The 25,843-nt window shown below is 40.7% G+C and overlaps 1 protein-coding gene across 1 annotated transcript; it reads right to left on the reverse strand.

Annotated features, from left to right (window-relative positions):
• Positions 1–286: 286 nt before the first annotated feature.
• On the reverse strand, positions 287–23,903 carry LOC140928740 (TBC1 domain family member 9-like). The gene is made up of 26 exons (XM_073378522.1): positions 23,748–23,903; positions 23,525–23,636; positions 23,304–23,355; positions 22,304–22,381; positions 21,081–21,260; positions 20,349–20,482; positions 19,605–19,670; positions 18,745–18,821; positions 16,979–17,032; positions 15,748–15,825; positions 13,775–13,907; positions 13,058–13,168; positions 12,882–12,967; positions 12,509–12,676; positions 11,735–11,843; positions 10,657–10,751; positions 9,782–9,876; positions 8,798–8,944; positions 7,475–7,586; positions 6,707–6,767; positions 5,928–6,098; positions 4,857–4,973; positions 4,137–4,238; positions 3,221–3,391; positions 2,452–2,811; positions 287–1,540 (listed from the first exon to the last, which is right to left on the reverse strand). Exons 1-26 carry the CDS (start codon positions 23,789–23,791, stop codon positions 605–607), a joined length of 3,849 nt encoding a protein of 1,282 aa, XP_073234623.1. The 5' UTR covers positions 23,792–23,903; the 3' UTR covers positions 287–604.
• Between the last annotated feature and the right edge of the window lie 1,940 nt (positions 23,904–25,843).

Genomic DNA, 25,843 nt, shown 5'->3' on the forward strand with positions numbered 1-25,843 from the left:
TCATCGTTCGTAGCGAGTTCTTTGAGTTCAAACTTAAAGATATTCTTTTCCAAAGGTAAAGAATGAACCTTGATAATCCTACCCTATTCTTACTCAAGACTGACTAATTTGCCTCGATTAAGGTTTTCGGGTCAGACATCAAACCAGTTGCATGTCCGTTTCATCCATGTACGAAGAAGATAAGTTTCTTGTAAATTGTTAGACAAGGAATTACTACAGCAGATATTTCCCCCATTCACGACACATTTCGGCTCCCCCTGTTTTCCCTATTCCTCATAAATATCTGTTAATGATACAAAGTATTTCCCGTTTTTTGATGTAATGGTTGTGCTGTTGGTAATACCAATTATACCAAAGAATGTTGATGTATCTTTTACTGAGCCCAACACGGGATGAGGGGTACTTAAGAAAGTTTTACACGTAGGGGGGGAAAACTACGCCCCGAGTTTCAACCCCCATCCTTTCATCCTTTCCATCCGTTCATACAGTATATCTACTCCGCTAAATGTAAACTTGCCTTGGACGCAATTCTTCACGAAAGAGAAAAGGCTACGACCCGAGGTTCAACCCTCTTCCCTTTGTAGCACACAGTTTATCTACTCCGCTAAATGTAAACTTGTCTTGGACGCATTTCGAAAGCTTCCCATCCTTCTGTTTTCATTTTCTTAAGTCGCTGAACGACATCGACAGTTTCTTCAAAATAGTGAACAAGGTACGGCTCAGTCAACATAGAAGCCAAAAACTGCTCAAAGCAAATGGACCAATCAAGATCCAACATGCCTGAGGCAGGTCTTTCACTTGATTCCAAGGGTTCGTCAATTGATTGGTCAACGCCTAATGTCCCGGATGAAGGTCCTTCAACCGATTGCTCCATGCCAAAAGTACCTGATGAACGTTTGTTGTGTGATTGGGTGGTCAAATTTCCTTTGCTTTGATGTCCCCGTTTTTCAACGAGTGAAGAAGAATTTAAGTCTGTTGAATGAGTAGATCTAATATCAGCAGCGTCAGTGGCTTTAGAAACGCTACCAGGAGAAGAAACAGTATTCCCAAGTGTCAGTTTATTATAGACTTCACCTAATGTATCCAGTGTGCTTTCCTCATTAGAGGGGACCTGTTCAGGTGTACTAAACCCGTCATCACTCCCCACGAGAACAAAATCTTCTCCATTTGAGCTTCTTACAGGACTACTGAGAGAGGATTCACTACTCCTTGCAGCGTCCATTAATGCCTCCTTTACTAATTGCGGACAGCCCAGTTCAGAGGTGACTGTCACTTCATTAGGTTCAACCACTAGGTTAACCGAATTGGATGTAGAAGATTCGAGTTCGGCTACATGTAGTGGGTCCATAAACCGATCCATAGCTACACTTTCTGTTTTCTGATCAGCGGTTTTTTCTCCGCTGGTTTCCAACTCTCCTCCAAATTCTCCCAGTTTTAGCAGCATGTTTCCCACGGAAGCAATCGACTGGTACATTTCCTGCTCGTTAGGAAGTTCACGAAACAGCGAATACAACGTCTTCCACAACATGATAAAGTTCTCCTAAAAGACAAGGGAAATTGAGTTTAATAGTCAGTTAAGAAAACGTCTCCTTTATAACTAAGCTGAATGAGCACTTACAAATACCGATGAGGGAGGGGGTTTTCACTGTCTTAACCTCATTATCTACTAAGCAATTCTTTGAAATCAATAGATAATTAATTAATCAAGTAAAATCAGAAAATCAATACCTTGGCGTTACGGTCCACTCACGCATGGCGATGCCTAAGCTTCTGGGGACAGTGTCAACGTAGTAATTCGGTGACGTTATGGATACGAGGGCGATGAAGCGTGAAGAGAGAACGGCCCGAGACTTACGAGTACATACCGACCGGTAACCGACGACATTAGATACCTGAAGATCGAGGTTTTGCAATCTTACTAACAAATCTTACAAACGGCAAACCACGGTTTGTGGTAAGCGGTTTCACGTTAGGCGTCTGCCCATATTTGGGACTTAAGATTCGCGGATGGTAGCTCGCGGCTACCATGTTTGTTTTCATTCATTTGTTGAATTCTATTTTAGCTGAGAAATCGTCTTCAAAATTACGTTTCGATGAACAAGAGTTTTTAAAAAGGCAGTACGTCATCTCAAACGTGGGATTGTGATGTTTTCGGGAGCAAAAACCTTGGTGGTCTAGCCGTACAAACGTGAACCTCAAACTGAAAACCTGACAGCAAGGCCGTAGTTACGTGACTTCTTGACGTTCGCGGTTTGCAGGAACTAGCAAGAAACCTCGATCTTAAGGTCTCTACAAATTTTTATTCCCATCTGCTTGTTGCGGAATCATAGCGACACTCAATAAATCCAACTTGATTTTCTTTTGTTTTTTTTTTCCCGATACTGCTCAGTCACTTTAATTATGGCAAGGCAAAATGGCCCGCATTACTAGCAGCTAGATTGAACTTTATACCTGACTCATGGGAGGAATTTCCGTGACTTTCTTGTCTTCATTACTTTCACTGTTGTGCCTGTTCCTTTCTTCGCTTGCCCTCGTCGCTAAAACACTAATTGGTCTTTCTTCGGCAACACATTGAGATTGAGGAGGCTGGTCACGTGACAGGTCTTCTGAACTTCCGCTTTCTTTGAGTTCTACACAGCTGTCGATTGACTCAGCATCACTATTGTCCGTAGTATCGTCACAGATGGCCGGTGGGACATGCATGCGGTACATGAATAGCAGACGATCATGTGTTTCGCCATTGCAGATGATGCCGAGACCCTGGGCAAACTCTCGGAAAGTTATCAAGCCATCCTCATCTTCGTCTATAACCTGTCATTCCCAATGTTGAAAATAGAAAAAGCACTGTATTTGATTGTCAATGTATTTAGCCTTAAAGTATTAAATTAGGACAATATTTTTATGTCGCCTCCTGGATAACGGGATCGTCATTTTACGTGGTTATCCCAGCCACGCGAAGGTTTCGCCGTGAAGGTCTATCTGTCTAGCGGAGAGTTTATAAATGTTACCACGGCGGGATGTACGTGCTTATGATGTCGATAATGACTTGGTAAACAAGAGTAACCTTCAGTCCGGGGATTTTATAGGAAAGCATTATATATATATGTCGAGAAATATTGTTTTGAAAACGAGATTTCCTTTCATCTTAGAATGGTCTGTGCAGAACTACTCTTTACAGGGTAGATAACGTCCCATAAGAAATATATCAGTTTTTACCGACCTTGAAAGCTCTTTTGGCCAGTATAGGTCCGATTCCACCAGTCCCCCAGTTAGTGAGACATTCAAATAAAGGTTTAAATCTTTCCAAGTCAATACACTGGTTCTGTATGAGAGGAAACTGGGGAGGAGTGTCCTTGGCCTCGCCATGGTTTCGAGTCAGAAGATGTCCTGCCTTAAAAACAGAAAGGAAATGCGTGATAAATAGAGAGAAGTCGATACGTCACGTTGCCATGGTAGCAAAATTTCTCGACGACAACAAACCGGAAAACGTCACTTTAAAAGGAAATCCGCACTTTTTCAGACTTCATCGATCTAGTTCAGTTTCACTTAATTTGTCAACTGTTGGGTACATTTTCTGGGGTTAAATCCGAAAGGACCGTTTTTAAGTTAAGAAAAAGAAAAAAAAAATTGTGTTGTGTTAACCTACTTTATAAAGCGGGCGCATGAAATTAGGAAGTTTCACGTTGTAGTCGTGCAACGAAGGCTAAGAAATATACAAAAAAAGCGTGGTGCACGTGCAAAGGTGTTGTTATCTGACTTTATTGCTTTTTTCCAGTTCTCGTTGCCGTCGCCGTCGTCGTTGCTTAAGCCCCCTGTTGTTGTAACTAAAAAATTTTGCTACCATGGTAACGTGACGTCACACTTCTCCTCTCTGTTATCCCTGACATTTTATTTCGTCCTCTAACAGGTTGCAAGACTTTCGGGACTGTTACTGGGGACAGGGAAAAAACTGGCCAACAGCTGACTGGCGCGTCCCCAGAAAATGATCCCAGAAGCCTTTGCGAAAGTTAACTCACCTCATGCAGTTTTCTTCTCGGTTCTTAGTAACCATGCATTATTCCCCAGTGCTCGGAGCGACATAATTTCTTAAGATTAAATAATTCACCGCTATGACAGCAATGAGGTGAGTTAATTACCTTAAAAACAGCGTATAACTGTTCCAGTTCTTTCTGCTGGAAAAGACATGCTTCCACACCGATCGACCTTGCGGCATTTCTCCTCATACTGTCCTCTAATCCCTAGGAAAAATTTAATGAACATATACTACAATACCTTGTACGAAATGCTTAGAGTATTCTCTCCTTTTAAATTAAAAAAAAAACGTTAGAACTCCATTATTAGATTTTAGCGTTGTGACCGATTAACAAGTAGATTCCATGTTACCGTGCGTCTGGTCAGTCAGGGGCTGTCGAGTCGACATATTTTCCTTGGGTACCCTGACTCTATTTCGGATCTCAAGCTGGTTTTATGTTTACCAGGATGATTTCACTCACCAAGTATGTCCAGCGATGTCATCATAGCTTAATTCTAAATAGTAACAATGCAATGGCGTCATTCCAATAGCCCACATTCGATATACGAAAATTCTCACGTGACTCCGAGGCTTTAGGGTCAAAATTACAAATTTTTCACGACTCCATCGTCTCGCAATGCCAAGGAGAGACGAGCGCAAAAAAAGTAAACCAGAAATAAAAAAATGACCAGAAAGCCTCGGAGTCATGTTAGAATTTTAGTATACCGAACGTGGGCTTGTTATTGCGTGCGCTTACTTTCGCTCATTGTAACGCACGTTCGTGGGGCAGGAACGCGTGACAAAGCCCTAGGAACGTCCGCGTGGGAGGTAAAAATGTGCTTACCTGTACAACTTTCAGTCTTTGTGCATTTCTCATGGAGTCAATGGTGTCGGCCGCGATAAAGCCAAATTTCTGATACGATTCTAAGATAAGGTTGGCTACATCCACAGTAGTGTGATGCTAGAGACGACAAAAAATGATGCAAATGTTACTGAATTCTCGGAGAAAAAAGCACGAGGAACATTCGTCATTGACAAAGGAAGGCTAAGGTAGGATTAAGGACTATTTGTTTCACGTACATGACGTCTCCTCAGTGTTGTGGCAAACTCTACTATCCACACTTACGGTAACCTATATACAGACCCTCTGTTTTCTCTTTAGAGATAGTCGAGCGCGTGTATGAAAATATAAACCGCGGGGATCGTCGGAAAAAAAGAAAAACGTCTGTTAACAGGCTGCACACACGGAGATACAAACAGAAGAAGGTTGCAAACGAACTGAATGCAAGCTTTTTAAGGCTGCGTGCAAACGGACGCAACAACTTCCAACATTGTTGCGCCATTGTTGCTGTCATCACGGAACAAAAGAAATGACCGGTTTCAAACTTTGCGCAACAACACGCAACAACATCCAACAACATGCAACAGGGAGTGCAAACGGACGCAACATGTAACATCCAACAATGTTGCGCCCGTTTGCACGGGGCTTAAGACCGGCAATCTCTCCAAAGTGCTTTCTGTTGCCACGCCGACTTCTGCAGTTATTTTAGCCTTTGAACGGGCTCTCCGTTTGGGGGAAGGGGGCTAAATATCGCGAAGAGATGGGAAGAGCGGGAGTAAGCTTCCTATACCTAGCGGACTGTTTTTCCTTTTTCCCCACCATGACCAAGGAGCATGGCCCCAGACTACACCTTCTTAAAAACTGCAAATCGCCAGTGAAAGCCATAGCAGGAAACGAAAGCTACCTTCATAATAGCAAATATTTTCGACATTTATGGTTCTTTGCGTGTCTTGAGACTGATAAATGTGATATATTTTTTTTTATGAGTGTCGATATATTTTAAACTATTATAGGACCGTGTCAAAACAAAACCTACGCACACACAAAAAAGTTTGGACAAACAGTGATCCTTACCCCAGTATTTCTGTTGGAGGCTCCTTGATTGGAGGGCGGCACGTTGGCGTCTCTGTTTGTCACGTGCTCCAGGTAGTTTCCTAATACGGTCATTGCTTCACCATCATCTTGAACTGCTAAAAGTTTGTTTCTGTTGGCATCAAGTGTGGCCAATGCAATCTGAAACAGAACCTGGAAAATGCTGTCGATTTAGGATTCAATTCTGCATCTTTGGCCTTATTCACATATGGACGAAATCATAAGCAAGAACAACATACGCGTCTCGTTATTGACAAGTTGTTCGGCTCGCTTATGTTGCACCTGCTGATGCTTGAGTCATATGTGTTAACCTAGCCTGCGAGCAAGCTTTTCATTTGCGGAGTAGCGAGACGTCACGCAAGAGCTGCACGCAAGGCCGCGAGTTCGAGGGGCGGGGAAAGAAAGGCAAAAGATTTCCTCCACCCTTACAACGCTCACCCGATCTCTCACGGTTCGCTTCACTCACCATAATTGCAGAGCTTGCTGACAAGCTAGTGTAAACCAGGCCTTAGAGGTGAAATACAAACGTTCCTATCTTTTTACTACTAGCAAAATGGACAAATACCTGTGACGACCAGAGTTAGAAAACGTTCTGCAACGAAATGGACAAGTACCAAACAGGGAACTTATGCGTATATGTTGCAGTTCAAAATTAACTGAGAGTAAAAAATTAAATACAACATAATTATCCCTCGTACATGAATGTTTTGTTTGCCACCGTCCGAGCAAGTGAAATTGGAGGAAATTATCTCGTTAGTTACCTTTGCACCATCATAGAAGAAGCAGTCCATGATGCTAACAGCACTTGAGAATGGCATGACGCTACAATGAACAACAATCAAAGACGACAGTTATCATCAGGATGTCTACAAAGACATCACAAGGGTTGAAATAAATTGCAGGCATTATCATCACGTAAACTGTTGGTGGTATCTGTTGTAATCATCCTAAATCTCACTATCAAAGCTGGTTAGAAACGTGTCTTGTTTTTTGAACAACGTTTTGAATCCGGAGCTGCTTTTCATAAAATCAAAAGGAAAAGGAAGAAAAAGCAGGCTTTTCTCCAAAGTTGCTGCTTTCGTGACTATGAAATTCATTACAACGCAAACATCGCGCATACAAAGCAGCTTCCGAACCTAAGAACTTATAGGGACCTCCGACAAGCAGCTCTGTGTACACATTCTCACCCCCACCAGGTCGCGGTGTACAATATAAGGGGGAGGGGAGGGGAGCGCAGTAGCAAGACTTAAAGGTGCTTTGGTCATGCAGGTAGCCTGCGAAGCTGGCGGTTTCGTTCGAGCTCGGTAAAGGAAACTTCATTCGCGGAAAAATACGAGCGACAAATTCAAAAAGAAATAAGGCGCAGCAAAGGCGGTTCCTCTCTTCCTCTTCTCTTTTCTCACGCGGTCTCGCCTCTCGTTTTCGCAGCGAATCGTTCCTCGTACTTTAAGATCCATGGAAACTGGCAGCTATCATGCGAGTTGTTCTCGTGGTAGTTGTTGTTCCCTACAAAATTTTTGTGACAGTACCTGAGAAAAAGAGTCAGAAACCAGGAGAGTGATATCATGTTTAGAATTCCAAGTTCCATCAGATGATCGTACAACTCCGGCAAGTGATCCCTAGTGAGGTCTTCAAATACACCTGGATATAGAAAAGGAAATTCATCAAAGATCGCATCATGAAAATAGGCGAATGGTACTTCTTCTGGGGAAAATTCTCCCTTGTCCCAAGTCTACTATAACACATATACATGTAAATACTAGACCATCAAAATACCGTTTAAGCTCTCCTTTATAGTTTACAGTGTACATAGAATGGAAACTGAATTATTTGTCTTTATTGAAAGGACGTATGTTCGGCTAAGTGATCATTTTGGAAGGACAAAAAACAAAGAACAAGGTTGGACTCAACCAAGGACGAATTACATGTCTTCAAAGAACATTGTGCACAGCAGATGTGGGATTCGCAGATAGACTGATTATTGCGATATATTTTCTGCAATAATATTATCTCGTTGATTCGAAAATTAACATGTGCTCAACGTAGACTTCATTCACCGCACAAAACGATAGTATTTGTCTGGACATTACGTCTGATTACAGTTAAGATTTCGTCGGACATGGGCTAATTTTAGTCGGCCATTGTCCGATGACTGCTGACACAAAGAATCAATCAGAACTGAAGGTAGAGACACCCAGCAAGTGCAAACGCGGGAAATAGCATGCTATAGGTTGTGACTGTTTTCACGTCTGATTGGTTGAGAAAGTGGCCCGAGATTTTCACAAAGAGGCAATCAGCGCGGCAAAAAGCACGCGAGGAGGTAATACAGTTAGAACTCCATTAAGTGGCCACTATTAGGCGGCTAGTAATCGAAGTCCCAAAGTAACTGTAGAAAAGAATGGGAAATTAAACCTAAATTAGACGGCCACCTCCATCAAGTAGCGACGGCCATTGTCACCTCTATTAAGCGGCCATCAAGCGCTTGACAAAGTTAGTTTTCCTTTATTCCAAGAAAATGATAAAGGAAAATACATTCCGAGATAGAAGGTGACGACCGATTGTGTATCTTGGGGATCAGTAATGCGTATGTTTCTGCTAAAGATTATGCTAATTTATAATGAGCCTCTATTGAGAGGCTAACCTTCATCAAGCGGCCACATGCCGATACTCCGAGGGTGACCGCTTCGTGAAGGTTCAACTGTAACTTTATGAACTGTTTTTACTTCAGACTATTTGAGAAAGTGGCGCGAGAATTTTCAGTCAATCAGAAAACCGAGGCAGTTACAAAATTACTTTCGCCACTGAAACGAGAACACATCAAAGCCTGCTCACTGTAGTATCGCCCGCCTCACCTTGATCTACAAGAGCTCCTACTACTCTAGTGTTATAGTAGTCTGGTAAGAGACGTTCACAAACAGCTACTAACAACCAGAAGGCTTCCTCTTCTGTGCAGTACAATAGCAGCACTGACGCCACAATGTTCATAGCTTGACAATACCCTAAAAGATGAGAAGGGATCTTTTATTTCAAATTGAAAAAAAAAAACTTTTTGGTAACTGAAGGTAATTCTTCCACTGTGAGCAAAACCAATGAAATTAATTGCAAGGAAAATCAAGGGAAATGGTCCAGTAATAACCATAAACAAAAAAAAAACTTGCCGCAACTAAACAACACCCCTCACCCTAAACAAGCTGGTCAATCTGGGATCGTTTACAAAGTGTAAATATACGATAATTTTATTCAAATATTCAGTTGTTGGCCTGTCTTGGAGCATTCTATGTTGTTACAACATCATTATACCAAAATAAATCAACAATTATGTAACACGAGCGGTAAAAAAGCAATGGTTGAATAAGCAAAACAACAACTCTGCATTGCATTACACTTTTCACACTCTTCCTTCTGTTGCCGTCACTAAACGATTGCGATGTGAAACTTCACAAAACGACGTTAGTATGGAGAAGGTAAATGCATGACCGCCACTTGCTTTTTGTCTTTCTTGCCTTAGGCGCGGTCCATATAGCCTTCCCCGCAGACATTCTTAGGCGTGCGTCACGCGTTCCTTCGTGGGAGGAGGAACGCGTGACGCACCCCTAAGAATGTCTGCGGGGGAGGTTACGGTCTCTAAGAATTCAATTCCGGTACAATCATTCGCTAACATTTGACAAATTAAGCGAGTTGTAATCATCTAATTAAAGTGGGAATCGCACATATTCAAGAGTCGTTCTCGCCGCTGTTACCGCTGTGGTTGCTTAAACTTCCTAATAACTAGTTAGTCCTGCAGGATTGAGTCCTGTGTTACATAATAAGTCGTGTTCTTTCAATGATGTACCAACCTATGCTGGGGTTTCTCCAAGCGTAAGCTGTTAAAACTCTTCTCAAGGCAGCAATTCCCACTTCAGATTGGAAAGCAGGGTGTTCAGGAAGCGATCTGAAAAGACAAACAAAACTTCAAGAGTGGAGAGCAACATTATATTCACAGCATTTTTTGGAAGGTTTAATAGAAGTGATACTACTAAAGCCCAGCATCCCAAAAGCGACCAACCAACACGTCACGACTAGATGGTCCTATCAGGAGCTACCAACTTTCCTGCTCGGACTGGGAAACTAAATTTGGTACATGTAGGTTGGATAGGCAGTTCAAGTAGCAGACGTGGTCGCACGTAGAAGTGCGATTGATTCTATTTTAAGTCCCAATAGTGACCAACAGCAATTTTCTCCTAACGATATCCATACATTATCATGAGATGAGGTTATGAGAATTAATAAAATGATCACCTAAGAGAAAATACTTTGATCTTTTATCAAATTCTCTCAACTAATTCTTAAAGGAAATGTATGGAGATCATTTTGGAGAATTTGTATGTGGATATTGGGGCTTAAAGGGTTAAACCATTACAAACCAATACTTCCTGCTAAACGTGCGTTATTGGCCACGTGTTACAAAGTAGGTCAAGATGAAAAATGGACGAGGCTAATATTCACCCATCTTCACAGAACAAGCTTGGTCAATAAAGGGTTTATCATATGGACAGAACAAAATCTTTTCTTTCCCGACAAATCAAGCGATCCCGAGTGGGCAAGTTAGGCCCATCTCATTTTGCACGGTCGTGTAGTCAAACACAACACAGGATTCGCTACCTCTTACCCACAACGCGGGATCAGACATGTAATGAAGTCCATATGGCTCTCTTGGTTTACAAAAACTCACCTATGAAGGTCTCGTTCAATTTCCTCTGTTGCCAATGAGTTCTTTCCTTCACATTCGTCAACATATGTTGCATAGTAACCGGGATGGGTTTGGATCTGCAACAATAAAATGTACAAATGTAAGCACTTTTTTGTCATCAAATCTAGAAATGATCGGCAATTTATTAAACATCCCTCAACTGGAAATGGTAAGCGTCCGAAACAGGTTCTTTCCAAACTCAGTGAGCGTCGTTGTTTTCTTACGTAATTTTGGTAAAAAACGACAACAAATGTCACTCCTTTCGCTGCCCGACGTATTAACTATTGAGAAGCAAAGACAACAGAAACGTCTGACAAAATTAATGCATTTTAGACTGCGAACAGTCTTTCTTTTTCTTCAAATTAAGTGAAGGGAGACGCGCGAGACGCCTTCAGTCACGCGCGCTTTGCTCGATGGACTTAGAAAAAAGAACGACTGCGTGTTGTCTAAATGCATTTAAATAGCACAATATACCAAACCACGTATCTGTATGTAGTGGACACTTGAAGAGTCCACAAAGTGACTAATTTTTTCTGTCACCCTTCATTTACTGCGGTTACTACTAACAGGCGCCGTCAAAGGGTTTTTCTTAGACTGCAAAACAGTCGGTTTCTTTCTCAAAATCAGTAAAGAAATCGGTAAAGAGTGGCGTAGGAGTCTTGCGCGCGCGCAGCGCGAGAGCCTCACACGCCCCTAGGGCGTGTGAGGCGAGAGTCTCGTTCTCCGTTTTCAGCCTCGCTCCAGACCTTTTGTTTGACTGCTCGCGCGTACTTGAATACGCAAAAATACGGACTGTTTTGCAGTCTAGGTTTTTCTTCGGTTCAAATGTCAGTGAATGTCAATCAACCGTTAAAAATAATAGAGAACATCATACGAGAAAATGCTTTTGAACAAAGGAAAAAGGAAAATCGGTCTACCGTAATCGGTCTACGAACAACTGGGCCCGGGAGAGTAGCAACACTACTAGGTCCTTCATCCTGCAGAAAGCAAGTTAATCTCCGATCGTGTTGGGTGGGCTGTAGGTTCAAAGTGCGTTTTTACCTTACATTTTGCACATTACCTGATTGATGGCACCAGAGAATATAAGCCACACCTCAGCTCTCAGACTGTCAGGAACTCCTTTGAGTATCAAGTCATGTGTCTTAACGGTACGATACATACAAACACCCCTACAATAAAAGGCAACATTAACATAACAGTATGGCTGAACAACCAGTTTTTGCTTAGGCCAAGAATGCGCTAGCTGTCAAATGACAGGTTTAGAGCAAGGGTGAAAACAGAGAGTGAGTTTTAACACTGAGACTTGTCTCACGTCTATCTACATCTACATGATCTACATAATTTATTTGCAAAATCGTATAAGGACATCTAGAAAATTCCAGTACAAAGTGCAAGAATAAAAATAAATAATAAATATGTGCTTGAAGGTAATAAATAATTGTGGTATAGTAATGATGAAATAAATAATAATCACTTAATAATTAAGTTGATAAAACTAAAACTTAAGCAGAGATATATATATTTACAGCAGCTTTAAAATTACTTATTGGGGCCATGTTTATGATATTTGGCGGTAAACTGTTCCCGTCATTAATATTATTGTTCTAGGCCAGAAAATGTATAATTTATACTCATCACATGATGTTTGTACTGGAATAAACTTCATTGGGTCAGAGTTTCTAGTTTTCATTACAGTTTTGTGTTCCACATAAGGTGGTATATTGATTGCCATTGGCCATGTAGCGTCTTGTACATTAAAGTTAGTCTGTTCACTTTCCTTCTACGCTCCACGCTCTACAACTTGGAGAATACACTGGCTGTCAAGGGAATTTACCTTCCATACTCTGCAAAATGCAGTCTCCATAAATGTTCTTTGACAGTCTCTTTAGCATTCACATGATCAGTAGGAGTACTAGAAAACACAGTCGTAAGGGGTGGCTGAAATGTTGGTTTCTTCTTTGGCGGACTGCTGCCGAATATCCACTCATCTTTATCATTAGATCTGATTAGAAATGCAATAGGCAAGATTTAATCAAGATTTCAAGGGCTGTTCAGGGGTTTATACACTAATACCTTGAGTCATTTGATATGATATGCAATTCTCCCTTTGATTTACAAACATACAGCTGTATATAGCGCTAACTGGATTAAAATAATATCGTTACAATTTGTTTACTAAACGTGTACATCAATGTAGTTTTACTTACTTAGGTTCAGGCGTTTTTGCCAGGAAGTCTGAAATCAGCCTTGTTAAATAGTCTCGATCTCGCAAAGAAGCAAACAGGAAGTTCATCTGCAGAGCAGAGCAAAAAGCTGTAACAACTCATCGCTTCCATTTTAATGATCTAACAACCACTTCAATAATAAGCTGCCGTGTACTAACCTTTGACTTTGTTGTGATATGCACTGCATTTGGAATGAGGGCTGAAGTTTCCACTTTCTCAACCAAAGAAATTTCCCTCATTGGAATTACCACAGACAACAACTGCCGTATCTTAAAGAAAATATATAAGAACATGTTAATTTTGATAACAATATTTTATTACCTAAGGAGGCAGCTGTTTTGGTGGCGAGGCCACCACTCTCGCAGCTTTGTCTCCTCCCCATTAGCTGCAATGCTTCACAGCTCCTCTGCCAAAACTTTGCTTGAGCTAACCATTCCTGCGGCTCTGTGTAGGTTACTGATTGACCGTTTAATAGACTGTGGCAAAAATCCAATTTCATTTCTAATTCTTAGAACCATGAACACTAAACAGTAATTACTGCCCTTTTCACAAACATGCGAATTCGGAAGTTCAAAAGCCAACTGACGATTGCGTTTTTCGCTGCCGTCAATCATCTTAACGGACCTCTTAGGAAACAAAACTTTACTTTGACGGGTTCAAAAGGTGAAGGTTTGTGATTTGTGATTGGTGGATTTCGATCGGTTTTGTGTGTTTCTGTGTTTCAAGGTTCGTTGCTTGTGATCGTAATTATGATTGACGGCAGCGAAAAACGCAATTGTGAAGGCGGCTTTTGAACTTTAGAGTTCGCATGTTTGTGAAAAGCGCAATAACTCTCAACAGTCAGAAATATAATTTGTTGGTACACTGTAAATTACCTTGCTACTGAAGCACAGGTAGTTTGGGGAGCAATAAAGCACTCCCCACTCATGCCCCTTTTCATGGGGACTCCATAACGTGCATTCGCAGTGGCCATCAAGCTTCTCTTCAACTGGCAGGCGAAACAAATTTCTATATGGGGAAAAATTTGATTATTGTTGTTTATTGTGCAACATATCATGCAACGCCATTCAAAAGTAAGTTGATACATGACACTTGATCCTCTCAGAAATTACGAATCCAGAATTGAGTCCAGAATCAAGACTTGGTTCTCAATACATTAATATATTTTTATTGATTCTCAATTTTTTATTCACAGTTCCACTCTACGAACACCCATATACAACGGACAGTTTCGTTTGTTGTGACAAAATCTCATACATTAATCGGACAGTACGGCATGTTCCCTTGGTGTCCATATTAACCACGTTCCACTGTATTAAATTTTTATTTAACAGTCTTTGTTTAAATTTGAGTCATGTTGTATATTGAGGAAGAAACTTTCTTAAAAGGTTTTTTACTCTATTTACTCAGAAACCTTGAGCTGCCAAAGACAGTTTACCAGGATAACTGGGGGCATGGGCCTACTCTCTTATCGAATTACGGTCGTTTCGCCTACGGGTCGTTTCGCCTACGGTCTGTTCGCCTACGGTTAGAGTCGATTCGCCTACGTCTCATATGTCAGTTCGCCTACGTGTTAAAACATGTGTTACAACAGTTGATTCATCTACTTTATGTGCGATCGCGCTCGGATCTTAGTCAGTCGATTCAATTCCTAGAGCGTGACTCATAAAGTCAAGCCTATCGAAGTTAAATAATTGTAAATAACGAGCGTTCGTTTACCTGAAAATTTCCGTTTTAATTTGATTCATCTTCGTTCGAGTAAAAACAAGTTATGTAAATATCGCATATTCTGAGTTGCGAATTACACGGTTCTCCAATTACACTCAGTAACCATGAAGCGTACTCATTTCGCGACATTTTAATTCTAATACACTTATTACATGTGGGGACGTTTAGGTTATCCGAGTGACACCTGCCCCTTAAACAACAGATCATTCGCGTTTAATTCCACAGGGCGCAGAGGAGTTCTTTGTGACGGTAGGCGAAGCGAAAAGTTTACCGAGCCGATCGTACGATTCGCCTGTGTTTACTGTATAATCGACAATCAAACCGTCAACATCTGACTCGTAGGTGAACTGACATATAAGACGTAGGCGAATCGACTCTATTCGTAGGCGAACAGACCGTGGGCGAAACGACCCGTAGGCGAAACGACCGGATACCCTCTTATCGTCTAAGGTTACAGCGTCTCAGATTAACGACTTTACTGGAACGTCGAATGCGTGGTGACTTAATTGTTTTGTGAACTATGGTCACAGTATGTTTGGGACGAAGACAGCTTATCGAACTCGTAATCTTAATGTCACTTCTCATCATCTATTAAGATCAGCACATGACTTCTTTAACAATAGAGTTATCGAATATTGGAACCAGCTGCCACTACATGTACAAAACTCAACAAGTATTAACGCCTTCAAGGCTGGTCTTGACCTCTTTAAGTTATCTAAACCTGATTCGCCTCATGGATTCGGTAAATTGTCAGAAGAAATCTTTAACAGAATAAGCGATAAAAGTGAACATGTCAATTATTTACTAACCAATCGTGATGTTGCCATGCGGCAAAATATCTTTTTTTAAATATCTCGTTTCAATAATTAATTTTGTTGTTCTCTGCTTTTTGTATTTTTCGTACTTTTAGTACTCTTATGATAATAAATTTTTAATTTTTATCACATGTTCATAATTTTGTAAATAGAGATATCCTGAAGAGATATAATAAAGTTATCTTATCTTATCTGCACAGGGATTGACTCACCAGTGATTGGTTCAAGTTATGCATCATATTAAGGAACAAAAATTTACTTGAATGATTTAAAACTTACAGGTTGATTTAATTTCATTTACTTACCTGTAGAATTCACTCTGTGCTCTGGCATCCAAGTCTCTTTTCAATGATGGCATCTTTTTTATTGATTTACCCCTATTCCTGTGATTTGGAACAGAAAACAATTAATGTATTATTTTTACATCTGTGAAAAGTTGTGATGAACTGTCTTTATACAGCTTTTGTAGGTCACCTCTGCGCTTAAGCGAGGGATGGCGCAGTGGTGAGAGCACTCGTCTCCCACCTATTGGGCCTCGATGCCATATGTGGGTTGAGTTTGTTGTTGGTTCTCTCCCTTGCTCTGAGAGATTTTTCAGCGGGTACTCCGGTTTTCCCCTCTCCTCAAAAGCGAACATTTCCAAATTCCAATAGACCTTTTTACTGATACGGCGGCCATATTGAATTAATTTGATTTAAGGAGTATTATAGGATGCCCAGGGGGCATGAGCACATTTTGTTTGTATTTTCGAGTGCTTTTCAGGACATTTTTTCTTAAAGTTTTCTTAGGATAAGATTGTAATCGGAAAAAAAATCCTTGTGCCATGTTTGGAGGTAATAATGATCGCCTTTTTCCAGAGAAGTATACAGTGAAAGACCATATTTCTAATACTAAACTAGAAAAAGGCGATCATTATTACATCCAAACTCTGTACAAGGATCTTTTTTCCCATTACAATAATTATTCTTAGAAAACTTTAAGAAAAAGAAATGTCCTGAAAAGCACTCGAAAATACAAACAAAATGTACTCATGCCCTCTGGGCATCCTATAATACTCCTTAAATTGAATTAATTCAATACGGCCACCGTATTGGTAAAAAGGTCTATTTGATCAGGAATCAGGTAGATGAAGAACCACTCTGTGGATGGGTTACCTCAAAATCGCTATTTATTTATTTATTTATTTATTGATTTATTTATACAAGTCGTTACTTAGTGCCTTTAGCCGTAAACAATATGCTCCTGTAGGGTTATGAAAAAGATATCGAATAAATTTGAACAGTGCGATTGGGTGAGGATTTTTGCAGGTAAGGCATTAAAACTTGAAACCGTTGGACCAACTTTTTCAAGTTTCAGTCCATGTCCATCCTTTCCATCCTTAGCAGTAAATGACGGGAAACAGTTTCAATGCTTAAATTATATAATCTTAAGTAACACAACTACCCCATTATTTTTGGAATTCAATTTATGCATTTAAAAAGATAGCAAATACCATGACATAGCCACTTTAATGATTTATTCAACAAAGCTACTTACTTTGTCAATAAAGGAAGTGTTTTATCTTCTTCGTAACCTTCTTCTGACAACAGTCTGACAAAAAAAATTACCAGTTTATTTCATATATTGCAAAGTGTACACTTAAATACTGTACCACATCTTAAGAGTCAAACTTCAAGAGAAAATATCAAATTTGAGGACAAAAAATATAGAAGGTACCATGCAATTTATTTCACTGCCAAAAAGTTTTTATATGAATGACCACATCACAGGATTAACATTTTCATCCAGAATCTTTAAGTTTGTAACTACTGTAAAGTGCACCTGATTATACAATCAGGGTGCAAAGAAAGTCAGTTTTACAGCCTGCCATTCAGGCAAGCTGTTGCTAGCATGTACTAGCCCACAAGTCATTTCAACTAGCCCCAAAACCCTTTTGAATTTTGAATTTCCCCCAAAAAACAGCACTTGTCCGTCTGGCAAGTTAAGAACAAAAATCACTATAGCCCCATAGTGAAATCCACTAACCCTAGGCTACGGGCACGATTTCTTTGCACGCTGACAATGCAATAATAATTTACTCCTAGGAAGAGAAACATTTTAAGGTGATTCCCTGGTTTTGCATTGCGAATCTCTTACTGCGCATAACAAGATGGCCTCCGTAAAAAAGAGCATGTGAAGTAATATTATTAAAATGAAGGTGACCGAAGAGAAACGCTATTGCAATTTTTGCTTGCGGTTGTTTCCTGCCGAGGTGAGACTCAATGTGGTGGAATGTGCATAACGTAAGCAGTATGCGTGTTGCTGAGTTCAACTTCCTCACGGAGAACCTCGATAGTGGATGTTTAATTTGTGCTTATTCACTTTGATTTTCACTTAAACGCTTTCTTTATCACATTGTGTCCTAAATGTGATATCTTGATGTAAATTCTGTAAAAACGGATTTTTTAATACTTTCTTCCCCCTTCACATACATTCTATTTTGAAACTCGCCCCAGTCCTCTCTCAAAAATCAAGGAAAATGCACTTGGTGGGCACTTTCTGCAGCTCTACTGTAAAAACGAGTACAGTGACCCCCATTTTTTATTTCATGATTTTAATAAGGACAGTGCTTCCTTTCGGTGAGAAAAAAATTGGCACAAATCTATGTTCAGTTCTTTGGCAATTTTACTCAGTTGTACGGATTGAGCTATCATGTGTCGAATAGCGCGTGTCCAATTTAATTCTACTTTGGAGCGTAAAGTAAAAACAAGGGAATTAAAAGGCATTTTTATGGTACCTAAGTGGATAAGCAATACATTAAAGTCAAATTCTGTGTGATACCACATGCATCATTGAAAAAATCTTTCCTTTTTGTCTAGTTTTGGGCTTCGCACAGTTTTTGTCAAAGGGTCCGAAATAGCCGTATTTGTCAGGATTGTGACGTCAAAACGAGCACGGTGACCAACACTTTTTATTACTTTTTTATCATCTTCTTGACTTGTTACATCAGTGTACCAAGTTTCATCTGCAATCTATGTTAGGTTCTTTTACTAGGGAATCACCTTAAGGGTATAGAAGATTTGTCCTTTGTTTACAGGAATTCAACATAATTACCATAAAATTGACCAATATATTTTCACAGGCTTTTAACCTAACACCTGCAAAAGTCCTATGTAATCTTAAATGTAGGGATGTTGGCATAAAAATTGAGCAGCCACTAAAGATGATCTAGCAAAACTACTCGAATTAAAGGCAATAACACAAAAGACTCAAGATTCTGATACTTAATTCAATCCCTGATCAGAACAAAATGTTTGTCTTACTGTCTCATAGCCAGGTTAGCCAGCTGTTCCATGAGACCAAATGTTTCTGTAATGTGTAGCAACAAAGAAAAACTAAACTGAAATAGAACAAATACAAAGAAATTAGGGACTATTGTCAAGGTGAACGTACTGCAAAATCAGTTCAAAGGGTGGCCCGAATACAGGCTATGCGAAGAGAAATGTAAGACACATCAGACAGGCTCATCAAAAAACTGGGTGATTGGCTGTTAGAGGGGAGGGTATAAGGTACATGTAGGTAAAAAAAAGGGATCATTTTATGTTTCTGGGAAACTGCCCACCTACCCCTCCCCTAAGCCAACATTTTGCCCTAAGTAAGAACTGAGTGTTAATGTTGGTTTAGGGGAGGGGTAGGTGGGCAGTTTCACAGAAACGTAAAATGATCCAAAAAAAGGAACAGAGGAGGGGGGTAGTAACTGAAGGCAAGGATATTTAAAGGACATTTTCTTGGAAGCAGGTGCAACACATTAGGAAAATACTTAAGAAAAAGTTTATCAGAGATTTTTAAAGAGGATGGCTTTATTATTGAAGTAGGTGGCTTATTTTGCCATCTTTTACTAAAGAATCAGAGGAATATTACCCAGCAAAGTACCCAGCCAAAAACACATAGTGGGTAGTGATTTTCCCCCAACTTCATTGTACTGGCTATTTTTTTTACTGTAATTTTGAAAAGCTTTCATTGTCGGTTTCTTCTGTTTTCAAGCAAGGTTTTACAGTTTGAATAGGACTACTACTAAAACAAAGAAAACTGAATAAATTCTAATGTGAATGACCACTGATTACAAACAAGAAGACGTGAGAAAAGGAAAGGAAAGTCTAACACCCTGATAGCAGTTACTAACCTCTCCTTCTCGTGTTGCAACCTTGACACCATCAGTGAACAGAACACTGCTGCTTCTTTCTAAGGACTAAACATTACAAAATGTAAATATCCCTACTCACCCTACACCTACAAAGGGGTTTTGGCTTGAACCACCCCATCTTCCCTTGCTTTGGAAATTCCAGTTTAGCCTCACACTTTCCTTTAAAAAACTTGCCCTTAAAGAACTCCCCCCTCCCACCCCACCCCTAACCCTTCCTCAGAATTTCTAATTACTGGTAATGATTCTCATTTCTTCATGTTTGTACAAAAATCTCAAACTGATCATTTGATGCCACTGTTTTGCAGCGAAAGAGCACAAAGTGTGAGGAAGTCTAGGATTTTGCTTGAGAAGGGAGCAGCTCTACATGTACGAAACACAGTTTGTCTCTTAAATAAAGAAATATCTAAGTAAAAAGGGGGGAGGGTGGACAACTATACTCCCAGACCCCATTTTATTCACCTGTTAACACTCCCAAGAGTGACCAACATCAATAATTTTCTTTCTAACAATTTCAATACATAATCAAGAGGAAACATTATGGGAGTCAATAAAATGATAATTTAAATTATTCTCTTAACTAATTCTCTGAGGAAATGTACACAGATCAGTCTGGAGGACTTTGTTTGTGGATACTGGGATTTGTAAATGGTTCAATGAGGCTGTTTGTCTCTTTAATGATGCCAATAAATTCTTCAAGAAAGTCAATTTTTTTACTGTACATACCACCACATCCAGCCACCTGATGACAAGCCTTGCCTCTTTTCCCATTAAGAATGAATAGAAACACATGTAGTTTACTGACAAGTACAGCCAACCTTGACGAGGAACTCTTCCCTTCCAGTAGCTACAGGAGTAATCTAGTAATGGAAAATTAATTGATAATGGGACATTTAATTTACAAAATTAATCGATGTGCACCTATATGAGCCTCTTAAATACCTTACAATGTAGCTCAACATGAGTAACTTCCTTCACAATGCACAGGTTGAATGCCCAACTGGTAACTTTGAACACTTTTTTTGAGAAAAATATTATTTTACTAAATTTGTAGCTAATGAGACTGCACTGCAATGCAAGTTGTGCGACCCTTGTTTTCATTAAAAGTAACTTGATCAATACAATAACTGAGACCTAAACTACAAGGATGCAGAATTCATTGTTTCATTTCCAAGTTATAGAGAACTCAAAAATTATAAATTACGAAATAAGTGTAATGTAATATACAAGCAACAGACTAAGCTTTCAGTTGGCTTACTGATATGATAAACCTTCTTAAGATGTCAAGAGAACACTAAAAAGCTGGTAATTCAATTTCAAGCTTCTCTTGCATTCGCTGAACCTTCCACATAGGTCATTAAGCTAACAACCAGAAGAAAATCAGTCCAGTCTCTTGGTTTAACTAAAGCATGCCACAAAATTGAACATTAAAATCAAATTACAAGTTAAACAACATACAGTTCACAAGTTTTTCATCTGCTGGAATGTTAAAGATCCTGTGAAATCTTATTGTTGCTGATTTAAATCTGCTGGTTTCTGTTTCTGTCACAACATCTTGGTCAGTTGTGACACTTGCCACTAGACTCTCAATCTTCGCTTTCACAAACTCTTTGACATCCTCGTCACTTTCAATTGCCTCTAGATCACAAAATATAATTTTGTTTGATACAAGAACATGACTGATAACATTACAAACACAACAGACATGGTATAAACCTGTATTACCAGTGGGACCCTTGGTAATTACTATTAACCTAGCAGTATCAATGAAGCTCTTTCCCATATATACCTTAGTTCCATTTATATAAAGTTGACTAAGGCAAGAAATTTACAAGTAAATACATCCCATTGTTGAAGAAACTTCAATTAAACATTGAGCCTCTTTACTGTTTTATTTTTTTTCCCAACAAAATAAAAGTTGCTACGATTGCTATTGATGAAACAATGATCTGATATTAAAACAATTATTGCAAAGCCATTTTGAGCAAGTTTGACAACATTAGTCTTGCGATGACAACAAAGAAATCTGCCAGAAAGTGTGCTGCAAGTTCAGAGTTTTTTTTTTCACTAATTAAACCTGTTGCTTTTTCCTTTCCATCGTTTGCTTGGGTTCACAAGTTACATTACCATGCAAAACAATACACTATTCTGATATGTGACGATTTTTTTAAAAAATGATGATTTGTTGGAAAATGCACGACAAAAACAACATCTGTAGGTACCCAAAGAGAGGCTAAACATTACTTAAAAATGTACAGAATCCATTGATGGAAAAAACCAGCTTTATTTACATCACAAATGTAGATGTATATAGTACAGTAATCGAAGAAAGTGTTTTAACATCTCCGACTGGAGATGGGACTGGGTCTTTTCTGCCAGGTTATCGCAGCCACAGGAAGGTCTAACCATTTTGCTAGGCAAAGATATACACAGTACTTTCTACCCCAGTTATTTTAAGACCTCAAACAATGGTCCAGCCCTGTGACGATAGAGCCACAGGCAACTCACTTGTAAAACAGCTCCCTATCAACATGTTCATGCTAGCATGTTGAGTCTTCCTGCTCTGAAGCCTAATAATATTAGCCTGTATACAGCCACCCCCTCCCCTCAGAAGGGGAGGGCAGAAGATGGACACAGGCATATTGGGTCTGCAACAATTATTATTATTACTACTACGATACCTAATGTTTCCAACAAATATTTTGCCAGCCAGTTCCAGTCAGCCTCTATTTCACTGAATGATGCTGCACTTGCAATAACTGGTAAATAAGATAGAAAGTAGTTTGTGTCACTCGTGAGGACCAGGTTCTACAGATAGGTTCCCTACAAGTGTATGGTCTTCATGGAGATAACCTAAACATAAAGACTTCCCCTATTCCTAGGACTTGGACTTAGAGAAACTCTGACCTACAGTTTCCATGGTCACTGGATCAAAACTGTCCTGGTCATTTTTATGGTAGTAATACTATAAGTTCCCTAAAACCAACTGAAAAAAACAAACCAAAAAAAAACCTCACAATGACATGCTGAGACTGAAACATCTTTACATGATGTCCCTTGTGTCATAGTATGCCTAGCATTGTGCCAAGGGGGGACTGGCCACTGGGGCCCAGTTTTTGGTCTCTGGTCCGCCATCTTGTAACAAATGAGTTAGTGATCCTGTGTATCTTCGACATTCCTGTTTGTCTTGTCTCTAATAACTTTACACCTGTGACAAAGTTACTCCAAAAGACCTCATCATTGTTTTAAGCACCATCTTGACAGGTATACAAACATGTGCAAGTTACAATGATGACTGACATCAAGAGATATTTTACATATTTTACATGCCCACTACCCATGCTTCTCATCCCTGTATCACTATACCTCCCCATGGCCACATTCCATACTTCACGTCCCCAAGTCCCTATATGTGCTTCCAAATTTCTCTGTACCCTGTCAGCCCAATTCTTAGGTGCAGCCATTCTAGAGATTAAGTGAGGCCCTCAAATGCTGCCTAGTAGTTTAGGTTCTGCCAGTCATATAAAATTTCAGAATTTTTAACACTTAGAGTGGACTCCAAAAGAAAAGAGGACCACATAAAGTCAGCCTTTCTCTCTTAATAACTGGATTCACTGGCATACTCGTGCATACTATGAATAATTTTTCATAGCTTAGCTTATAAAATAACCAGATTCTTACCATAGCTTATGTCAGAGCTGGGTAGTTGCAGAAGAATTCGAAACGGGGCAGGCTGTAAAACATGAAACAAACACAGCAGAAAGTTGAAAAAAAAAACAACAACAACAACGAAAAAAAAATCAAAACAAACATGTCGCTGTCCAAAGCTCGTAAAATGCGTGAATCGCCAAATTTAAATGAATCACTAGCGGAAAACTTAATTTTTTACTACACAGAAATACCTTCGTGTCTAAAACATTATCTAATGTTCCGATCAAAAGCGAAGTCAATCCGTCGCCACCATGACCCTTTCTTCGTTGGAGAACAAAGTAGGGATTCGCTCTTTCAGTCACCCTAAAAATGGACAAAAATACTAAAATTATCGAAAGGCCTCCGTGGTCGTCTTCTTTGTGGCGCCTATTCGTAAATGGTTGAAATTTTGATTTGGTATCGACTCGTATTTACCAAAGAGCATTGGCGAGAAGTACTTCTTCTGGCTTGATCCACATCTTTATCACGAGTTAAGATGATGATTAATAAGGAAATAATACGAAGGAAATAAAAATATTCACTGCCATTCTCGATCATAAAAACATCGTAAGGTCACTCTGAGCCTGCTCTGTTTGTTTCACTGCTGACATTTACAATTAGAACCCAGGTTCACCGGTCCTAAACAGCAAAACCTGGGAGTCCCCCTCTTCGCTGCGGACACAAAATGCAAAATGCAATCAATCGTAAAAAACATGATTCCTGATGATTGATTGCATCGAGGCTGGCTCCAGTTGGACAATGTATTTTTTTACAAGAGAATGTATAATTTGATAAAATGAAGTTAGGGGGTAGGGTTGGAGTTGGGGCGGTCACAGTGGGTGTGCGTTCGTTCGAATATCCGTTGACACTGCTGGAAAGAGCGCCTTAAAATTAAAAAAAAAAAACTCACCAAGTTTGAAGGTGATACGTTAAAAAGCGGGCGAAGATATTGTTCCACAAAGTCGTGAAATTTTGTGTGGTGGTGGGCAGGAACTTGCCCTCCACCACACAAACGTCTGTTTCTACCACACGTGGTAGAGACCGTCCGTGGTCAACATTGGCATTGGTAGCATCGCCTTGCAAGATTGGCTCGGTTCAGTATGTCAGGTTTGTGGCTAGCCTTTTTGTTCCGCCATATTTCCTCCGGATCTTCTTGTTCGTTCGGTCACCGTACCCATCCAATTTTGTTTCCCCTCCAGCAGGGCTTCAACTTGGTATGGCCCAAGCGTAGTTTGTTGGAACACGGTCTACCTTACCGTTGGTACCCCCCCCCCCCCCCGCGGGCGTTGGTGATGCAGTAAGCTCCGCTCGGTGCAGTTCCTGTGCACCATCCGTGTGACTTTCGTAGATCAGCTGTCCTACAACCGACCGTGTGTTGGAGGGTGGCTACCGTTCTGGTGAACAGACCATCCGTGTGACAGCCGTGGAGCAGCAATCCCGCCTGGTGTATGTGGGTAACCTCCCAGGGGAGGTTCCTGACGCCACCAAAAGTGCGTTCCTCCTGAGTCCTTTTGGGGACTCCTTCTGGTGGTTTCCCAGACTTCTTTTACAGGGTCTCGCGCTGTCAAGATGTCTCTCGCGAAACAGGAGAAAGACATCCCCTCATCTGGTCGCATCACCGGCTTCGAGGTCCGTATGTGGTACCGTCGCCAGCCGCGTGTTTGCCCGATCTGCAATTCAACGGCCCTGGTCATCGCCGTCGGCAATACCCACTCACTTGGCGCGTGTGCGGGAGATGTCGCTATGCTGACCATGACTGTCGCCAAGCCTGGAGCCGCGGATCAGTTTAGGTGCCAGCGAAGGGTCTTTCTCAAGGTCATGTACTGAGGGTGCCAATGCTAGTCCCCCCGGCAATACATCTGGGATCGAGCCGCCTCCCGAGGATTTCACTTCCGATGGTGAGACGTTGCTATCCGGGGATGAGGGGGTCCTTGCTGGAACAGCTGCGACGGCCATTGGATCTCCGATCGCGCCGTGTGAGACAAGATCCAGAAAGAGAGCAAAGGGAAAGAAAAGTGCTTCTTCTGGGCCGCCGTCTAAGTCCCGCCCATCTGTCGGGTATGAGCCTGTCCCCATGGCTCTCTCCTCTAAAGAGGAGAGTAGTCATGTTACAAGCTTTCATGGGAGGATATCCGTTCCATGAAATGTATCAGTCAGGGTGTAGCACCCTCCCATAGACCGTCTGCCACCTCGCCCCAGAGTGCGGCTCCTGTTATGACCCCTTTTTTCTTTCACGGTTCCGCCCCCTTCAAGGCGGCGGTCTCCGCTCCGCTGGCGAGTGTGGCTGCCGCTTGACATCCTTCGAGCCACTTACGCCGGCGGCAAGAGGACTCCGAGGATGAGATGCCGGAGGATCCGCCCGGCGACGCCTCTGATGAGGTTGTAAGTAAGTTTTGTCTTGGAGTCGTTTTCCCAGGAAGGGTTCTCTTGTGGAGGGCCCTGGGGGAGTCCGGCTCCTGTCTAGTTTTTGTTTTCGTTTTCTATTTCCTGTGGGTCAATTGTTTAACCTTTTGTTTATTTAACGTCATGCA

The sequence above is a fragment of the Porites lutea genome, chromosome 2, assembly GCF_958299795.1.
Source record: "Porites lutea chromosome 2, jaPorLute2.1, whole genome shotgun sequence".
NCBI lineage: Eukaryota > Metazoa > Cnidaria > Anthozoa > Scleractinia > Poritidae > Porites > Porites lutea.